Here is a 19,404-nt window from a genome sequence, read left to right on the forward strand (position 1 = left end):
ATTAGGTTATCCGTATGGCAGGCGCGCTTTTGCCTGCTCAAATATTTATGCTCTCTGCCATTTAATTTATTAAAATGCAATTTAATTATTTCAATATTTATAGTACCGCTCCAGGCACACACACACACACTCACACTCGCACTCACACTGGAGGTCCAATCAATTTGGAGTTCATTCGCCTCACATGTAACATTTATTTTTCGCCTGGCAGAGACAGGCCGTCTCCTCCTTGTGCGCATCACTCATACGCACTGGTGGCCCGAGTCTGTAGGTTAATGTCGAGACCTCGTGGGTCCCACATTCGCAGCCAACAAATCTTGTGTACAGCGTTTAATTTTTTGACTTCTCTCGCGGCTCACGCGCCAGCTTTTGTGGGTGCTCTTGTGGGGTGGCATCTTGTGCGGGCGCCACATCCTCCTGGTCCGTTGGCGGGGTGCGGGGCACGAGGACGGGCATGGAAGCCACGAAAGGAAAGGGGGCGTTCAAGGATCGCTCGTGGGTTTGGGTTTGGTCGCGTCTGTAGCTGCGGTTACCATTCCTTGGTCCTTGAGGTGCTCGGAAGCTGTAGCCACAAAGTTGCCCTGGCAATGCAGGCACTACCAGTTGGCAACGAATAATACGTGCACTGCGAGAATATATGTATTCTTTATAAAATATTAAAAGAAGTAAATAAAAGTATTACAAGTTATTTCATATAAACGATAAACGATTAAATTATCTAGATTAAATAAATAGATGTTATTTAAAGATTATTTTTAAGCACTTTTAGAAAGTCCCCGAAATGTTATTGTAATAGTAGATTATTTCTCTCCGTGTTCCGCACAAAATGTGGGCGGGCTGACCAAATCGGGCCACTATTTATGGAAGCTGCACTGATGAGCATTGGCTTACTCGGAATCCCGCAATCCCTTTGGGAAATACCATTGAATTTGAATTCTCTTTGCTGGCTGGCTATTCCTTAAATATTTGCCTTTCAATTTCCATTAGTCTGTCATATTCCACTCGATTTCGTTACACTCTGTAGATTGCCTTTCACTACAGCTTTTGTGAAATATTAAGTACTTTTTCATTTCCTTTTCCGCCGCGAATCCCTACGATTTCGCCTTTGACTCGATTTCTGTTTGTGGCGCCGCGTGAAACAAAAACAAAAATTTGTTTGCCATAAAAAATTGTCGCGAGTTACGCGGCTGGTTGACAAAATGTGGCAATGTGGCAGGGGGCATGGGGCACGGTCCACGCCCTTTTGTGTCGCCTGCCGCCCACCGACTTTATCCCTTACCCGCACAATTGTGGCACGCGGTGGCTTTCCACTTATTTTCCACGCCGTGCAGCTTTGTATTTTTGTTTGGCTTTCCTTTCGCGCCGATTTTCTTGTACTCTTGTACTGTGCTCATTTATTTTTTATGTGTCTTGCACCTGAAACGACACACATTGAGGGCGTTGGAAAAGGGGGAGGGGCGTGGGGGAGTGGGGCTGGCATTAAAAATTTAAGTTTTATGTCGATGAATGTCCCCTGTTTCGTTCATTTTCTTTCCGTTCCGGCCTTTGTTTGCCGCATTCGACTTACTTTATGGGCATTTTTCACGCTGTTTTTCCCAGCGATGCTGATTTAATTTAAGCCCCAAGTTAAAGTGGTAGGCAAATGGTGGACTAACAAAAATAATGGGCCCCATCAAACGTGTCTTCGTGTCGGCTTAGGCAAATGATAATTTATTTATAATAGTTTGAGCCTGCTAACCAGGAAACCGAGTATCATAAAAAAGAGGCAACCATAAACACTTTTTAGTTGCCCTCAACGCCCCTGCATGTTTGTACTGTTTGTTAGTGGCATTCCATCTTTTTGTATTCGCTCATAAACTCATTTTATTCCCAGCACGTGATATTTGTCCACATACGAGTATGCGAAACTTTATTAGTTGAGCACTCAATGAAAAGGCCATCAAAGAAAACACTCACCAAGGACCGTCAGCTGTACGGTGCAGGAACTGTGGGGGGTAAATAAAATTTACAACATCAGCAAACATTTCCCCAATGAATTTGCATTGTCAATCATGCGCAGCTTATTTATTTGCCTCATTCGGTGTTATTTGCTTTTTTTAGAGCTCGGCGGTCGGCAGCTGCAGTTTATGAAACACTTTTACGACTCACTCTGTACCGATCGAAACAAATTCGAAAAAGTTCGACGAATAAAATGTACGGCCATCAATTGTCATCGATATCCTAGCTCCTAATCTGTCAAGCGGCCAGGGATTTTTCGAGTGCCTCTGTATGTGTGTGTGTGTGTGTTTATCCTTGCCACAAGCTTAGCCGCAGAAAAGCCACATGAATTTATGGCGCGAGATGGCATTTAATATATTTTGCAAAAAGAAGACAGATGCTGAAGTGTCCTCGGGGAGGACACTCGCTTGATTTAGCTTATCCGCACAGATTGTTATTTAGTGACTGGCAAGTATTTGGCCTTAACATGTGTTTGTTCAATAAAAATGTTACAGCAAAGTTAAATCGATTGAGTTTAAGGTCACTTTTTACTCCAACTGAACACTTCTTCAAGCTTCAACGATGCAGAATCCTATCAAGTTGTTTGACAATTGCGTTCTAAAGTACCATTTAACATATATTGCTCTGTTCTTAAACGTAACTTGAGATGTACCACTTAATTAGTGCCCCCGATAGATGAAACCCCTGAGGATTATCAGTAATTCCGCCCTGACCACTTAGTTCATACCTAATTAACAGCGATACCAAAGCTGTCCGCTTTTGCATTTGGCTACCAGCGCTAATGCAAAATGTATTTTAAATTGGATTAAGTGTCACACATTTTGACTTTGTGCCAACAATAATTTAGCCTGTTGAATTTTAATGCGATTTTTGGTAATGTAACTTTAGCCGTCCGTCCAAAAGCAACACACCTGCACCGACCACCACACCGTAAAAGCACATGTTTGTGTATATATTGGTGTAGATGTGTGTGCAGTGATAAGTGCGACCCATGTGTCAAATGAAAAATCAATACTATTACAGACACAATGCACATATGGGCACGAACATGTGTACAGAGATGTAAATAGCTGGTTGACATTCTGACATCGACAAAACGAAACGAAACGGTACGGAACGAACGGGGAGCCTTCAAATGTTGCCCCCCGACATTATTAGGTCACTTGTGGCTACATTTTGCATACTTACTCGTATAAACATACATATATGTATACATGTATGTATGCAGATATGTGCAGGGACATGGGGGAAATGGAAATCTGGCCGGAGGAACAAATTTAATTTGCCAGCCCATCGCCGTTTGGAAATTATAATAATTGCTAAAATAATCGATTTGGGCCGGGTTCCTGACATTGGCTAATGCATATTAAATTACCATAATACAAATGATATCCCGGCCACTCGCCACTCACACACACGCACACGCACACGCACACATTCCCTATGTGCGCACTGCGCATACATATACATTTTCAGGATACCCTGCAAAAGTTGTGTCAACAATGTGAAAGATAAACAATGCGATAGTTTGTGTGCGTGAGTATGTGTGCTTTCCAGGATACACACACTCACACACACACTCACACACACACTCGAGCAAAACTTGCGACTCAGCTACTTGCTGCTGTTGTTGTTTCGGGTTTTGTTTCACAATAATAAAGTGCGGCTGCAGCTTTAATAACTTCTGCAGTCAACAAGAGCGACAACAATAACAAACAGAGTCCTCCCGATAGAGACAAAAAATACAAAAGGACTGGAGGTCCTGGATGGAAGGGCAAGGGAAGGAATAAGGAAAAACTGGGGGAAAACACACACAGAAGCTGCGGAGCAGTGGCTAAAAGTTCAGCACAGAGTGGAGCTGCATTCTAATATGATGGGACCGCAACTAGAAAAGTTGCCAACCCAGTGGCAGTGATGTTGGCTGTGGATGAGTGGTTGAGGGGGAATTACGGGGAGGGGGGGTTAAGGAGCCACGAGGGCAGGACACAATGCCAGGAGACGAATTACATTTGTCGCGCTATGTTTGCACATATTTAAGCAACTTAAGAATTAGCCAACTTAGCTGGAAAATGCAGCGCAGAAATGCTGGCAGCCAACGGTTCATCAGACACACAGCAAGAAAGATATTGATCATCTAGCAATTCTTATTTCAAATATAAGTTTAAAAATTTAAAGGTTGTTGAAAGGCTCTTACCGATTTTGAAGTATATAATATTAATATACGAATATTGTTACATCTTTTAAATAGAAGTTGTTTAAGAAGGTGCATTACATTCTTCTTAAGGCAACAAAAAGGTAAACTCTTGATCTATTACCTCCTTGATCTAATAATAACGAATGAAAGACAAGAGTTTTTTTGCCGTGGAGCCAGTTGCTCTGTCAGTCTTTCGGGATAACTGAGAAGGAACCCAATTTGAGTTGCCCGCGCTTTGCAATGCAAAATGGCGGCTCCGAAAGTTTTTGCTGCATAATCGCAGGCGCAGCACTTTGGGCCACGCCAAGCAAAACAAAAGTCCTGTGCAGCTGGAGGAAGGGAGCAAGGAGAGAGGGGGAGCCTAGCAAACTTTGCTGGCACTGCGCATAATGAAGCAACGCAACAGACAAATCCATCTCCGAGTGTGGACAAAAAACCCGGGCTGGGAATACGGGTTTTTGGAGGGAAAAGTTTCAGTTGCCAAATGCGAAAAGAATAAGACGCGACGAGCGTCACAGTTTACTTGGCATTTACATTTCCGCTCTGCCGGCTGCCACCCGAAGTTGTTTTCCTTCCATCTTTTTTTATGATTATTTCAGCTTCATTTTTCATTAAGAGCCCGGTCGACGGCAGGCAGTGCCAAAGCCGCAGGACGAGCTGTTGGCCTCCTTGATTTATGCGCATTTCATGAGCACTTCGACGGAATGGGAGCCTCGGGCACGTGTCCTTGAGCATTGTTCTTTGTTCTGCCTAGACGAGTGTGTCCATTAGCTGGGAGGCATGGTTGGACCAGGAAGGCAGCAAACTGTTTTTATTCGCTTGACTAGGGCATCACTGAGTCGGTGTGGGTTGGCCACTTTTTATACGGCTTTTTGCTGTGCGTTCTTCAAAAAGTTGTGCCTTTTTATTCGGCTCTGATTTGCTTTCCATATGAATTCTTAATTTCGTTCGATTTTGTTAAGCTTTGCGGCACACACGACCTGACCTATGACCTCAGCTGCCGCATTTGGCCATAACAGCTGTCAACCTCCACGCCCACCACCACGCCCACGCATTAACCTTCGTCCTTTTATCGGCGTTCGATTTGTAACGTATATTTATAAGTTTTGCTGGGGCAAATCTATTTCCATGCAAACATCTGACGTGTAGCTCTTGTGGCAAAAATAAATGACAGTCAAATGCTGATGGGAGTGTTATGTAATGAGTTCCCATTTCCCTTTGCATTTGCCATTCCACTACCAATGCCACTTCCACTTCCATGGCTAACCAGGAAACAATGGGCACAATCAATAAATTGTCTCTAGATTCCGGTCACCGAAATCATTTGCTGATGGCCAAATTGAGGTTACTGTCATTTGCAGAAAGAGAAACAGATAGCGAAACAATGTCATTTGATTGAGAATTATTCTTAGGCTGCCATGTTTTGTTTCCAGACCTGATGAGAAATGAAATGATAAACCAGACACAGAATCCAGGACAAATTGAAAACGGGAACTTTTTCTGAGAAATGACCACATGAAAGGCTGTCCACCTCCTCCTGGAAATGCGGTCAACTGGAGGAGGCACACCACAATTAGGATAACTTTACCTTTAGCATGGCCATCAAACTTTATTAAATCCCATTTATTGTGATCTTTTTTGCAGGCTGCACAAGTGAGACAAAACCGAGTTTAATGAGCTGCCTGCAGCCGGAACACATGAGACTGCCGCAGCACTTGTCCCTGGCGAACGGATCGAGCCAACTATTAATGGCAACAGGCACAGGCATGAAGTTTATGCGAAAAGTTTCTGAAAGTAATACGCAGAGAACACACAAACCGAGCTAAGTCCCCATCAAGCAACAATAAATGGGAAAACGCGCCGGGGAAAAAGCGCTTAAATCAGCACAAGAAACCGCCAAGACCGAAACAGAGCGGTAGAGAAGAAGAAATCCAGAGAAAAGTTTTCCGGCAGCGGGGATTTCCATTCTCAGGAAAATCATCATCATACCACAGGCAACGTTATTGTTTCGCCAAGGATTACATATTATGCGATAAACATGAAATACACAAACGATACACGAATCATTGTGTTCATTTGCTGTTTGCTGCAAGGTGAGTGCAAAAGTGTTCAATGCCATTTGGTGGGTGGTTTGGTTGGCCTTCAGTCTCTTTGGTTGAGTGGGCCTGATTGGGACGATTGAGTGGGGTGAGCTGAATGGGTGATTTTCGCCAGCATTTCCAGTTCAATGCCTCTGCGCGTGTCGACACCTTGCCAGTCAATAAAAAGCAAATTGTAACTGCTCGACAAAGTCACTTGTGGCGTTTTAACACCCAAACGCACATATGTAACTCTGTGTGCGTGTTGGCAGCCCGAAAAAAAGGGCATAACCGCCCACTAATATATATATATATACGCCCCAACCAAACCATGCGAATCCCCGCTGACGACCCGCTCGTTTCACTTATTTCAGTTATTTTTCTTGTGTGCCGCATGCGGAGCGCATACAAATGAGTGGGTCAGGCCACCCACATCACCCACATCACCCACATCACCCACAGTACCCACAGCAACCATCGTACCCACAGACATAAGGCCGCCACTTGGAGCGGCAATTCTCGCTTTATTTTAAATAAACATGATAATTTTTTTAATAGAATTTCCCCGGGCTTAATTTCTCAGGTGTCAGCACCCAGCCAGCCAGTCAGCCCAGCGTGTGAGCTGTCAATTTTCGCTGGGGTCGAATTTGGCTCCATTTCCATAGCCATTCGCATATGCATCTGTCAGGTGCAGTCGCGTGAACGTGACTTGACAGACGCAGTTCTTGGGCTCTGCACTTTTCCGACGCTGCTTTCCTGGTTTTCCGGCTGCCAACTGCATGTTAACCCCCCGGGGAAATCACTCACACGTATTAAACGCCAATGACGCACGGGGCGGGGCGGTGCGAGGCGAAGCAGCGGGTGTTCCCCATAAATTCCATTTCATTTTGCAAATATGTAATCGCACCTAGAGTGCAAAACACGGCAATCGATTTCCGAAGGGCAAACTGCAGACGCTCGCAATTCGATTCGATCAGTGGAAATAATAAGAGAAAACTTTGGCAAATTGTTTGTGGAACGTGAGGCACACGTCTTCCGCCAGCTTCCTGGCGGAATCGTTATATTTCTTGCATTTCCCTCAACTCAAAGTGGCCACAAATGAGTCCCTGGCCGTGTGATCAAATATTGCGCATACGCCGTGTGGAACAACGACCGTTTACATGTTGCGCCATTGCCTTTGCCTTTGCCTTGGCGCCATTGTTATTTCTCTTTTCAATTACACGCCAGCTCAGCAACTGTTTTTCCCTCGCTCGCCCCTTTTCCATTTCCCATTTCCCGTTGCCCCCTTTTCCCCCTTTTCCCCCTTTTTCTTGCCCGACTTTCCTTTTCCACTCCACGCCACTCCTCACCCGCTCTGTTGGCTCATCACCTGCGGTTATTTTGATTTTAATTTGCTCGTTTCTCGCTCGTCAGTTGCTGTCGCTGCTGCTCGTGTTGTTTCTATTTTATTCATAAATGTTTTGTTGCCAGTCTCACCATTTCATGTGTGTGTGTGCGAGTGTGTTGGTGCTAGTTCGCCTTGTCAGTGTCGCTTAGGGTGGAGTGGCCATTTTCCCTGCGAGAATGTGTGTATGTGTGTGTGTGTGTGTGTGCAAGGATTTGCGCCAGATTTGTGTCAACTTGAATACATCAGAAGCGCTTGAACAGATTTGCATGCTGTTTCTGTTTTTTGTTGGCCGTTGTCGCTCGTGGTGCCTGCACACAACAACGGCGAAACAAAAAAAGTGCGCACGCAATCGCGCAATGGCAACGGGGCGTATGAGTACTTTTATCCTCCTTTCTCTCCATTTCTCCATCTCTCTCTCGCAGGCCTTTCAAAAACTGTTGCATACTTTTTTGCGCCGCATTGTTCTTGTTGCGCGCGATGCAAGGATAGCCTTTGTTGTTGCTCGGTTACTGCGCAAACTAAACTAAAACTATCCCAAAGGCTTTTTCATTACAATTTCGCCTAGGTTCTTTTTTTTCGCCCCCACCGCGTTGCATTGCGCTCTCTTAATGTTTTATTTTTTTAATATAATTGTTTGCGTATTTAGCACAAGGCCAACACAACACTCAACACCCCACCGCACGCCGCATTTCGTGGCCGCAATAATTGTTTTTTAAACGCATTTAATGAACAACATTAAGCGAAGTTTAAGCTGTCAATGCCACAATAAATATTCATCAAACCGCGGCAAGCGGCATAGCGAAAAATGTGCGAGCCAAAAGCGAACGTCAGAGTTTTTTTTAATGAAGTCTAGACGCCGCAAATAAGAAGTACGCCCTTAATGAGCCGCCATTCCAACTTGGCTGGCAGCCCACTATCAATGGCAGCCGCAGTGGCGTCCTTGTTGTGTCTTCCAGTTTTTTGACACTTTTCGGCATCTTTTGGCCTGGCTCTCAGGTTCGGGCCAACACTCGCCAGCGAAATGATTTAACAGATAGCAAAGTTTGCCAGCCTCCACGGGCGGGCGCATAATTGCTGCAAAGGCGCAAACTCATTAGTGGTATAAAGTTAAGGGCCGTTCAACCGATCCCACCCACTCCTTTCCTCCTCCTCCTCCTCCTCCTTCTGCTCCTCCCCCCTCGATTTCCATCCGCTCATCATTGATAGCAACTAAGCTGGTACAACCGATTTTTGTTGCCAGCTTTATCTCCTAATGGCGGCCTTCATTATGCGCTATTTGGCAACGCACAGTGGGTCAGTTTACCTTGGGCCACCACCCTTCCACCTTCCTCTTTCCGGAGACTTTAGCCCCTCCTTTGTTTGTCTTTCTACTTTCCAGTCCTTTCTCCCTCCGCTCCCCGCTCCCTGCTCTCCACCGCTCGTTCTGTTTGCCAATTTTATCGAATTATGCTAAACACCAGAAAAGTTCAGAGGACCAGAACGGGGGAGGACTTATTTAACCTGCAGGTGAGCTGCGGGGCAACCCAAAGGGAGTACTGGTGAGAGAGGGGAGGGGAGCTAGCCCTGTTTAAATATGCGTTAATGAACGAAATTATCATGCATACTGAATGATACTTCCTCCTTCTGCCACGACACCGGCTTATGCATATTCAATTTACATCAAGTGCGCCGCGTTGCTTTGCGGATACTTTACATACTAATTTAAATATGGAACTTTATTTTGCCAAGTTCGGCGGTTCGCGAGGCGCACAAGATAGTCAAGTCGAGCTGGGAGTCTGATAGGCAGACAGTTGAAACTTTTGCTCTTTGTTGTCTTTGTTGCCCCGGGTCACAGTGGCTGTGAAGTGTAAATTGCCTGCGAAATATCAATTTTAATAATTGGCAAATTTTTAAAATTACCTTAGAAACCACCATCGAACTTAAGAATTACCCACACAGTAAGTAGAAATGTAGGAAAACCCCTTTAAAGCCAATATTATTTGATTGACAAACAGATACATAACATACCCTTTTGTCTACATATTACAGATTTTTCATAAAAAGCCTTTATTTTCGTGTGAAAAGGCCTGAAAATCCTGACTTAATGCTTAGTACAATTGCGTTGGTACCCCATTCATGGGGAAAGACACACAGCGTTGCATTTAGACAATGCTGAGATGCTGTGCTTGTGGCATATTTACGAGTTGTATGTGTGTTTTTCCACAAAACTCATTGAGATGGAATTCCATTCGGAGCACATCAACTTGTAATTTAATTTCGCATCCGAATCTACATATATGCATGCTTTTGTCGCTCGACTCGACTTGGCTGCTATCAATGCAGAGTTGACTTGCAGGCGAGAAGGGAGAGCTCTTAGTTCCCCCTGGCTACATTTCTTTGAATGGAGTCCGCCCTGCAGGCAATTTTAATCAGCTCCCATGCAACTTTCGCCCATTGTACGCTGCTCTCCATGCGATCCAGCCAGCGTTTTTTGACTGGGACTTTGCTGTTTTTTAATTAACATTTAGACAAGCCGTAGCATTGCCCAAATGACATGTGCTTACCGCTTTTCATGTTTCTTGTTTACATACATATATGTATTTACATACGTGTGTATGGCATCGCATTTGCAGCAGTCGGCCTTCGCCCTTTGTTTTTTCGGCAAGCGGCCTAATTTGATTAAGCCCATTTCCCCACTGACATCAGCAGGTGGGCGTGGCACGGGGGCGGTCGCACCTCAACTCGTCCATCAAAGTCGCTGTCATAAAAATTGGCCAATTAAACAACGTGCTCACCCACGTGTTCGCCCAGTACTTGAAATACCAGCGCAAATTAATGGCCAAATGTAATTAGTGCGAGGTAACACGGGAAAATGCAAAATTCTAGCATTCTCGGGGCCAAATCAAAAGCAATCGTATTCAGGTCGTAATTAAATGTGAGTTAGGCAAATCAAAACTGTTTACTGCACTCACTCGACGAGCATCGAGTATCCGCAACCAACCACACGCTTCAGTCCTGCCATTTTCAATCGGTCTCCGGGGGTCCTGTGAAATCCTGAAAGGCTGTGAAAGTTGTGCAGCTGCAATGGAAAAGTTTTGTTCGCCAAGTCCCAGATCAGAGACTGTCAATCTGTTTAATCCCATTCAATTGCTGACGTCTTTAAGCGGCTGCCAAAGTTTTGCCAGCTGCCAGCTGCCAATGGCAGTGCCAATGGCCAATTAGCCGACGCAGAGTCCTGCTCCTGCTCCTGCTCCTGCTCCTGATACTAATGGCCAGATATTCAAATATTTATGACGACTGCGATTCTAATTTAACGCTGGCTGAGCAGCTTCGCCAAAAATAGACCGCTAAACAGGGCATTTATTCTGTAATATTCTGTAATTCTGGGGGTGGATGACAGCCAGGAAGTGTACAATCGGCCCATATCCTGTTGGTCGTCCTCGATGTCCTTCGGCTGCCACACGGCCGGCCTTTATAAATTGCGGCCCTGACTCGGCGGTGCTGTAATTTCACAAAGGATTAAGCCCGATTACGCACTCATTTATTAATATTTACGAGCCGACCGACACGGGATAACAGATAGCCTTGCGCCCAGAACAATGGCCATTCCACCTGCCACAATTTATCCGCCTCCGTTCGCCTGCATATTTCAGAATCGCTACTCATAAATAAGCAATTGACGATCAAAACCGTGGGTCCTTTTTAATTAAAACAATAATTGTTTGTGCTGGCAGCACAACTAGTGGTCTAGTGGTCTAGTCCACATGACAAATCAATTATGCAAATACTTGGCCAGCGCAGCCTGGCAGGCGCTAAATTTGTGCGTCGTCATCAGCAACAAGAAGTTGACTCATCTTGACGGCCCCGGACAATGCGGAAAATATTTTAATTTTCCTCTGGCCTTGTTGCGACTAGCGTAATCCTTGGCGATTGCCCGGCGGCTCCTCTGAACTCTGTCCTTCTGCCGCCGAGTATCCTTGCTCCTTGCTGTATCCCGCATCCTGCGCCCTTTTCTTATGCAAATATGCGCTCGACATCCCCGGGCGACTTGCCAGTTTATTGATTTCCCAGTCTCGCTGATTTCAATATTTGTCGTTCTCGTCTTGGGCGACAAAGAATATTATTTTGATATTTTTGGTGAATAGTTTCGCCTGATTGGTGACACCGTTATTGAGTAAGTTTTCCAGCTTTTGAGCTAAGAACATGACAAATTTCATTTTATTTGCATTTTAAGCTCCGAAAACTTTATTATTAATTGAGATATATATTTGAATTGTTCTTCCTGCAGGTTTTGCTGTTGGCCTGCGCATGATAAGGGTCTCCATTCCCGCCTACAAGCTGCGTGGCGAGTCCGCTTTTCTGGAATGCCAATATGAGCTGAACCGGACGCACCACACTATCACGGGTCTGCAGAGCCACTCGGACCATGGCCACGGTCACCAGACGCACGCCGGCGAGTTCCACTATCCGGATGGCGATGCGCTGGAGGACGAACGCTCCTCGTACCGCTCCAGGATGCGACAGAACCAGCGGCAACATGGCCAGCGGCCCCGGCAGCGTGAGCCCATCGCCATGCGCCAGTACCAGAGTCAACAGGGCCACCAGCAGTTGCCGGCTCCGCCGGAAAAGTCGCCGTACGGACACAGTGTTTATCGGGGCAGTGCCGCCTCCGGATATCTGGGCGCCGCCCATGTGGGCGCCAGTACGCACAGCGGATCCGTGTCCGTGAGCAATGGGAACAATAACGGCGGTGCGGCGGCCTATATGCCCGACTTCGATCGGGCGGACAGCTTCGATGAGAGTCACGATCGCGAGGAGGAGGAGGAGGAGGACGAGGACGAGGAGGAGCAGACCGAGGAGGGCGAGGCCCTGTACGCCATCAAGTGGTACAAGGACAACGAGGAGTTCTACCGCTACGTGCCAAAGGCCCTGCCAAAGAAGACCAGCTACCGCGTGGACGGCGTGCGAGTCATTGTGAGTACTCACCCCAAGTACTCATAAGAAAATAAGGGCGCTGTATTTTGCATTTCCTATAAGTCCTATTTTTCTAAAATCAAGCATCTGTTTTTTTTTTTTTTTGCTGCCTGTAGAATTTACCATTGTTTAATGCTAATGTCCTTGCAGGAGGAGCTTTCGGACGCGAGTCGCGTTCTGCTGCGCGGACTGACGCTCAACTCGACGGGATTGTACCGCTGCGAGGTGTCCGCCGAGGCGCCCAACTTCTCGTCGGTGCAGGGCGAGGGGCGGATGGACATTGTGTGTAAGTACGCCCAATCCAAATGCCCAATTCGTATGGCAATCTATTCAAAGTCACGTTCCGCATTTGCCTGCCTCGATTTTATTATATTTTGTTGCACCCCCCGCAAGCGGCAGCCACACAACCGAGCAAATGTTTGCTCGAAAAATTTCACATCAATTACAGGCAAATATTGAGAGCGCAAATACAGGACAAATGCGATGGGGTGAGGGTGGGCAGGAGTGGGTTTTAAATCAGGACCTCCGTCGTTATTGGCATCAAAGAGCCGGATCTTGTTTGCCTATTTGTTCGGCAGCATTTCGATACATACCCAAATCCAATGTGAATAGTATTCATTTGTATTTTTGTACACAGATTTTTGATTCAAGCTGCAAGGAATTTCAATAAGCGGCTAAGAACTCAGAGAACTCAATGCCTGAGTGGGAATTGATACGGGATTTTATTGAAATTACTAGTTGAAATACGTAAGACAAATAGGATTTTAATATGCCAATGAATGAAACTCGAATTAAAACCAGTTGCTCATACTGTAAACGAAATGCATTAAGAGCTGAATCGCATAAAATTATCCCTGCTGTGACCTTCATTCGATCTGCCCTAATATTTTGTTATTTTTGGTAAGAGCTTTAGCTGTTTTAAATTGAATATTTGAAAGCCTTTTCGTGGCTCTGTTTACCATTTCTGCGGTCCACTTTCCGCCACAAACTCACCCACACATTCACCCACATATAGTATATATATATACATATATATATTCTGATTCGGATCGAGTTTATTTTTGCAGCTTCTGCCGGCATTTGCTTTTGGTCGACTAATGCGACTGCCGCTGTTGTTTGTTTGGGCTTTCTTTATCGTGCCGCGCGGGCGGAAATGCTTTTAAAAAGTCATTCATAAGCTTTAGTTTCATAACAGCATATTTTTGTAATCCAAGCCGGGTCCCTGCATTTTTTAACGCTTTACACACGCGCTAAACTTTGCTCCTTTCCGCTCTACCCCCCCTTTTTTCCCTCTTTTTTTACTATTTTTATTTACTTAAACCAAATGGCCAGCGGCAAAAGGAATATATAAAAACGGTAGACCGGCAAAAGGAGGGAAAAGGGATTGCGGGGCGGACACGCCAGCGATTTATAAGTTAAAATGCCATTTTAATGGATATTTCCGCAGTCTGGCCGCTTACAACATATTTTGTGTAGTCCCTGAACACCCAGAAAACTCCACAACCCACTTTGCAATTGGAGTTGTGTTGCTGTTGGTTTATCTGTGTGTTTTATGTTCTATTTGAGCAGCGAAAAAATATTTATTTGTATATCCCATTGAAATCGTCTGTGCAAAAGGGGGAAAGTCCCCCTTTTCCCACAAAAGCGAAGAGTGTGTGTGCTGGGTAAATATTTGCCGAGCAAAGCAACACAAAAAAATTGTTAATAAATTACTCGACCAAGGGGCGAAAGCCGCAGCAAATATTTATTGGCAACTGGTTTGGGGTTGGACTTTTGGCCATGTGAATATGGGAAATGGCCAGCAAATGAACGCAGTTCAAAGCCACGCCAGATAAAATCAGAAGGGATAATAACGCGCATTAATCCCCCCATTTTATTTATGCAAATCTTGTATCCATAATTGATGTATCCTCCACTCCGCATTCATTTCAGTTCTGCCGCGCGATGGACCGCACATCAGAGGACAGCAATATCAGTATCAGATCGGCGAATACTTGTATTTAAATTGCACGTCGGGCAAATCGCATCCGGCCTCGCATTTGCAGTGGTTTGTCAATGAGCAGCCGGTGAGTTTGTTAACACCTTCCCTTCATTTATATATATATGTTTCCCTTAGCTCTCTCCCTCTTTGCCAAATAAAAAGTTACAACATTTCCCCCTTTTTTTTGGGGTCCGCACCTAAACGCTGCCGTGCTAATCAAGAGCAGGGAAAAATGTAGAAATTATGCATACAGTAAATATTTAAGCCTCTAACAACGCGGCAGACAGCGAGAAGGAGTTCAGGAGCACGGGAGCAAAGTGGACTCAGCTGGGCAGGTTGTTGAAATAATTTCATGAACAAAACTCATGTAGACGGGCAGGCTTCGAATACATTTTTCGGTCTTTCTTCCCTTTTGGCTTTGGCATGTTTTATGGCCCGATGTCGGCAGCTTAGGGTAGGTTACGTCAGGTGTATACATATACACGTGTATATATTGGCTGAGTGGGGGTGGTGGTGTTGGGGCTCAGGATGGGGGTCTCTAAAACTGGTTGGTACTGGGTACTGGGCCATCCATCTGGCCGAAAGCTCCTTACATGTCTGCCGTGGCCGGAACACAAAAATCGAGAGGCGGCGGCGAGTGGGTGGCGCACTGCATTTTATCGTCGACGCTGACTACATGGCACTCAAATTGTGTGAATCGAGGCGTTAAGGTACGAGTTAGTTCATTGTACCATGCTGACATTCCCCCATCCACAAAAAATCCTCGAATCCGGTGGGTTCGTGCCTCTCGTTCGCTTTGTATAAATACGAGAAAAATCAATAAGTGCGATTAGGCACGATTCCCGGTTTATTTGCCTTCCAACAATGGCAGATGGAATCATCATCCCTCTTTCTTCACCCGTTCCTGAATAATGAAGACCACCCTATGATATCCGAGCATCCGTCAAACGTACATACATATATGAGGATAGGGGGCAGCCTGGAGAACAATGAATTTGAGGAGGACTCATTTGATAGCATTTGTCTGGCCGCCTACGACAACATGTCGTATACGCGCTGCCCTGCAAGGCATTCCTGCAATTTGCAATAAAAGTGTCCATCTTGAGCTGGGGCCAAGATATTCTCGCAATGCGACGAAAAACTTCTAATATAACTGCTTTGGCCAGGCCGCAAAATGCGTGGAAATAAATTTTGGCGGCATCTTGGGTGAAAGTTTCCGGAACGCGCCGGGCATTCAAAATGCCTTCTGTTTTATGACCAGTCCTCCTAAATTTCCCTCTGTTTTGCGTGCTATGGACAGCTGACGGCATTACTAGCATGTTTGTTGTGTCAGCAGGGAACCGGAATCGAAATAGAAATCGGACTTTGCAGTTTTAATTTATGCCCTTAAAGTTTAAAGCGAGGCACAATGGCAAAGCATTCGGCTGAAGGCAACCAATCGCCTAACAAATGGCAACAATTTCGCTGGCAAAGTGCTAACCAATTCCCCCTCCGCCCCAAAAACCCCAAGCCCCGAGGACAGAACGAATTCGAATTCCCATTCCGATTACCCACGCAGAACCCAATTTCGAAGCAAATCGAAAAAAAAAGTAACAGCAGGGAAAAGTTCAAGTTATTTATTTGAGCGTTTCACATTTTTTATCAGGTCTGCACATTTTTCTTATTTATGGCAAATGATTTTATTTCTTTTCGAGCCAAGTTTAAGTGCAGCCCCCCCCCATCCATTTGTTCAACAACCCCCACCACACTCCATCGCCTACCGCTCCACTTCCGCCCCTCGTGAAGGCAGTGCACTCTGCTGACAGCAGCAAACACTGAAAGGGAGGAATTATCAAGCTCTTGTAATTGTAACCTTCATTGGACTTGGAAGTCGCACTCGGAGACGGCGGCATAGACGGAGACGGAGTCGGAGTCGGAGGCTGTTACTCCAACTCCGAATCCCCGGCTTGGAACACAATAGCGTCCCCTCAAGCATTCGCCAGACATGTTCCAGACACGCCCATTGCGGGTCCCGTTTCCCGCCTTCCGTTTCCGTTTCGTTGCTCATACGCCGCGTGTGCCAACCCCTAGTACTTGATGGCAGGAAACTCCCGATTCAGACTTTTAATTCCGCTCGTACACGGCGAGCAAATTGGAATTAACTGCAGAATACGAAAAAGCTGGCTGTTAGCTTTTCCAAGCCTGGCATTTGGACTAAATCCTCATCAGTTTTTATAATATTTGCCATGTTAAATTAAGCAATCCACTTCATCCTATCCCTATCTCAATGGAGCATATGTCTGACGCTTGCTATTTTGGTAATTGATTTAAGACAGCTATCATTTTCCTCAGAAATCAATTATTAAACGACATTTAACTACCACATCATGCTAGTCAGATTCTCTGAATTTTGTCTCTTATATTTGAGCCGACTATCAAGAGATTAAAAACTTAAGACTGAGACAAAATCAGACGGAGAAACAGCACAAATTGAATTCAAAAGGACTTAAATTAAATCTACTAGTGGAATCACTTTTCCAAAGAAATCCTTTTCCTCAGTGCAGCATTTAAGCCCCCTCATCCGTCTTATTTCAGATCCTCGACGAGCACTACCTGCACAAATACAACGACATCGTGCACAAACACGGGCTAATCACCTCGACATTGGGCCTGCAGCTGCCGCTGGAGCCGCGCCACTTTCACGAGGGCGACATGCGCGTCAAGTGCCTGGCCAGCATATCGCCGGTGCTGTGGAAGGGCGGCAAGGAGAGCGTCCTCCAGCGGCGACCGGGCATCATTGACAACCGCGAGGCCATGCTGCTGGGTGAGTGACCTGGCACGAAGCCATTGCCCACTCCTACTCCTCCTCCTCATCCTCCACTCCTAACTAATTCGATTCGCTGTCATTTGCTTCCATTTCTTTGCCACAGTCAAAGGTGCGGCTGGGCACTCGGAGAGCAGTTTCCTGCGAACGCTTACCATCGCCATCATCCTGGCCAGAACTGGGCAGTGGCTACTCGGTGCGGAGCTGACCTAAGCCACAACGCCAAGACGCCGGATGGCAACCCATTCGACTCGATTCAATTAACACGCATTCATTTCAATTCAATTCAATTCAATTCAATTGCAATTGCAGAGCATAAATGGTGATTTTGTATACTTTAAGTGTAATATCCTTAGTTCTTAAGCGGCAAGAAGCGTTAAGAAGCGACGAGCAGCGACGAGAAGGGAAAAGAAAAACATACAAATTGGGTAAATGTGTTATAGCATGTAAAAATCATTAAGCAACGCGAGTGGAAGGAAACGAGTTAAATAGTATTAAAAACAGATCCCCTTCGGAACGCAAAAAGTAAACTCATGCGCAGAGAGGCGCACAGAATTCAATTAGTAAAATTGTTAAGTAACTAAATTCGAGTCCCATATATATATATATATATATGAAATATCCCCCGCCCTTCGTTCCCGAATCAAGCCCAGCTGAGGGTTCGTTGTGCGTAATTTCTGTGTAAATACTTGAATGGAACGACAAAGTCTACGGCAAACTTTGGACTTTTGTCACATAATGTCTGAGTGGCATCAATTTCGAATGGTAGCTGGAAACTTTCCCATAACAGATGCTAAAACTACATAATTGCAAAAAAACAAAAAGCAAAAAGAAAAAACAAAAAACAAAAAACAAATGGGGAAAAGTATGCTGAAAAGTGCTCTTTTCCCCCTTTTAGTTACGATTCTAGCAAGTATTTGCTTCCTGACTCTGAAAGTATTTCCAATTGTATTTCGTTTTGTAAATTAAGACCGTAAGGGAGAAGGGAACTTGAAATTAAATTATATTGTTGATGGATCCATTAGCGATGGCCCCGAAGTTGAGAAGCTTTGAGTTGCCGCACATCCTAGTTGTACGGACTGTATAAAAGAGAACCTGGATATGTGTCATATCCGTATTGTTAAGAACCTTTGCTAAACTAGAACTATAAGTTAGGTGTTTAAGTTGTAGCAGAACTGTCCCTCCCCTTCCCCTTCCCACTGGAAAATATTACCCCATCCTGTGTGTAGCGATACCTAATGGATAAAGACTCCCGAAAGATATAACTACTATATATGATGATATGTATATGTATACAGTAAATGAGTACGACAAGACCCCTTTTTCCCCCCAAAGAGTGTTTAAACAAATATAAATGTGAAAGCAAACACGGAGTTGTCTTCTTATTTTCCGCGCTACCGGCAGATTCTCGCACAGATACGCAACCGGATACGGAAATGTTATCTGCTACACGCACACGGACCGTACAGCAACCATTAACACCTGGAGGACCAAAGTTGCTCTACTCCCATTTGCCACCTCCCCATTTTTGCAGAGGTGTTAAAATCGTGGCTGCCTCTGCAGGGCCAACAAAGAAGATACAAAAAATTATATATATACATATATATGTATATATATAGAACATAAAAGCGGCAAAGTTAAAATAACACGTACAAATTTTGTATGCAAACAAACCGCAGCGAGCACACACACACACACAGTCACACACACGTACTCACTGCTACAAATACACACGCACGGAGTGGTGGCGAATGGAAAAATTGCGTGCAGCCTTTTAGGCGCTGCCGGCTAACACAACGCGGTTCCCTTTTATGTGCCATTGTAGCCGGCTTCTGCCATTCTGCCATTCTGCCCTTCTGCCCTTCTTGGTCTTCGTGGCCAACATTTTGACGGCGCACTAAACTTTATGCGCGGCACATAAATAGGAATGCACGCAAAAAACTTTCACAAAGCTAGTGCCCAAATAAAAACAGTGGAGAAGCGCGAATAGGTCGGCACACTTTTGTTTGG

At 45.2% G+C, this 19,404-nt stretch overlaps 1 protein-coding gene across 1 annotated transcript; it reads left to right on the forward strand.

Moving 5' to 3' along the window:
* The first annotated feature begins 5,840 nt into the window (after positions 1-5,840).
* On the forward strand, positions 5,841-18,747 carry LOC120453709. Its single transcript, XM_039638531.1, has 6 exons — positions 5,841-6,285; positions 11,925-12,610; positions 12,761-12,896; positions 14,543-14,676; positions 17,166-17,394; positions 17,501-18,747. The coding sequence occupies exons 1-6, from the start codon at positions 6,231-6,233 to the stop codon at positions 17,605-17,607; spliced, it is 1,347 nt and encodes a 448-aa protein (XP_039494465.1). The 5' UTR covers positions 5,841-6,230; the 3' UTR covers positions 17,608-18,747.
* The last annotated feature ends 657 nt before the right edge of the window (positions 18,748-19,404 follow it).

Source organism: Drosophila santomea, chromosome 3R (genome assembly GCF_016746245.2).
Source record: "Drosophila santomea strain STO CAGO 1482 chromosome 3R, Prin_Dsan_1.1, whole genome shotgun sequence".
NCBI lineage: Eukaryota > Metazoa > Arthropoda > Insecta > Diptera > Drosophilidae > Drosophila > Drosophila santomea.

What these genes read in the sequence shown, in the direction of transcription:
- LOC120453709 (XM_039638531.1), top strand. Translation starts at nt 6,231, where the DNA reads ATGAAATACACAAACGATACACGAATCATTGTGTTCATTTGCTGTTTG. An exon ending in GGGGCGGATGGACATTGTGT is followed by an intron (nt 12,897 to 14,542) that starts GTAAGTACGCCC and finishes CATTCATTTCAG; the next exon opens with TTCTGCCGCGCGATGGACCG. An exon ending in CCGCGAGGCCATGCTGCTGG is followed by an intron (nt 17,395 to 17,500) that starts GTGAGTGACCTG and finishes TCTTTGCCACAG; the next exon opens with TCAAAGGTGCGGCTGGGCAC.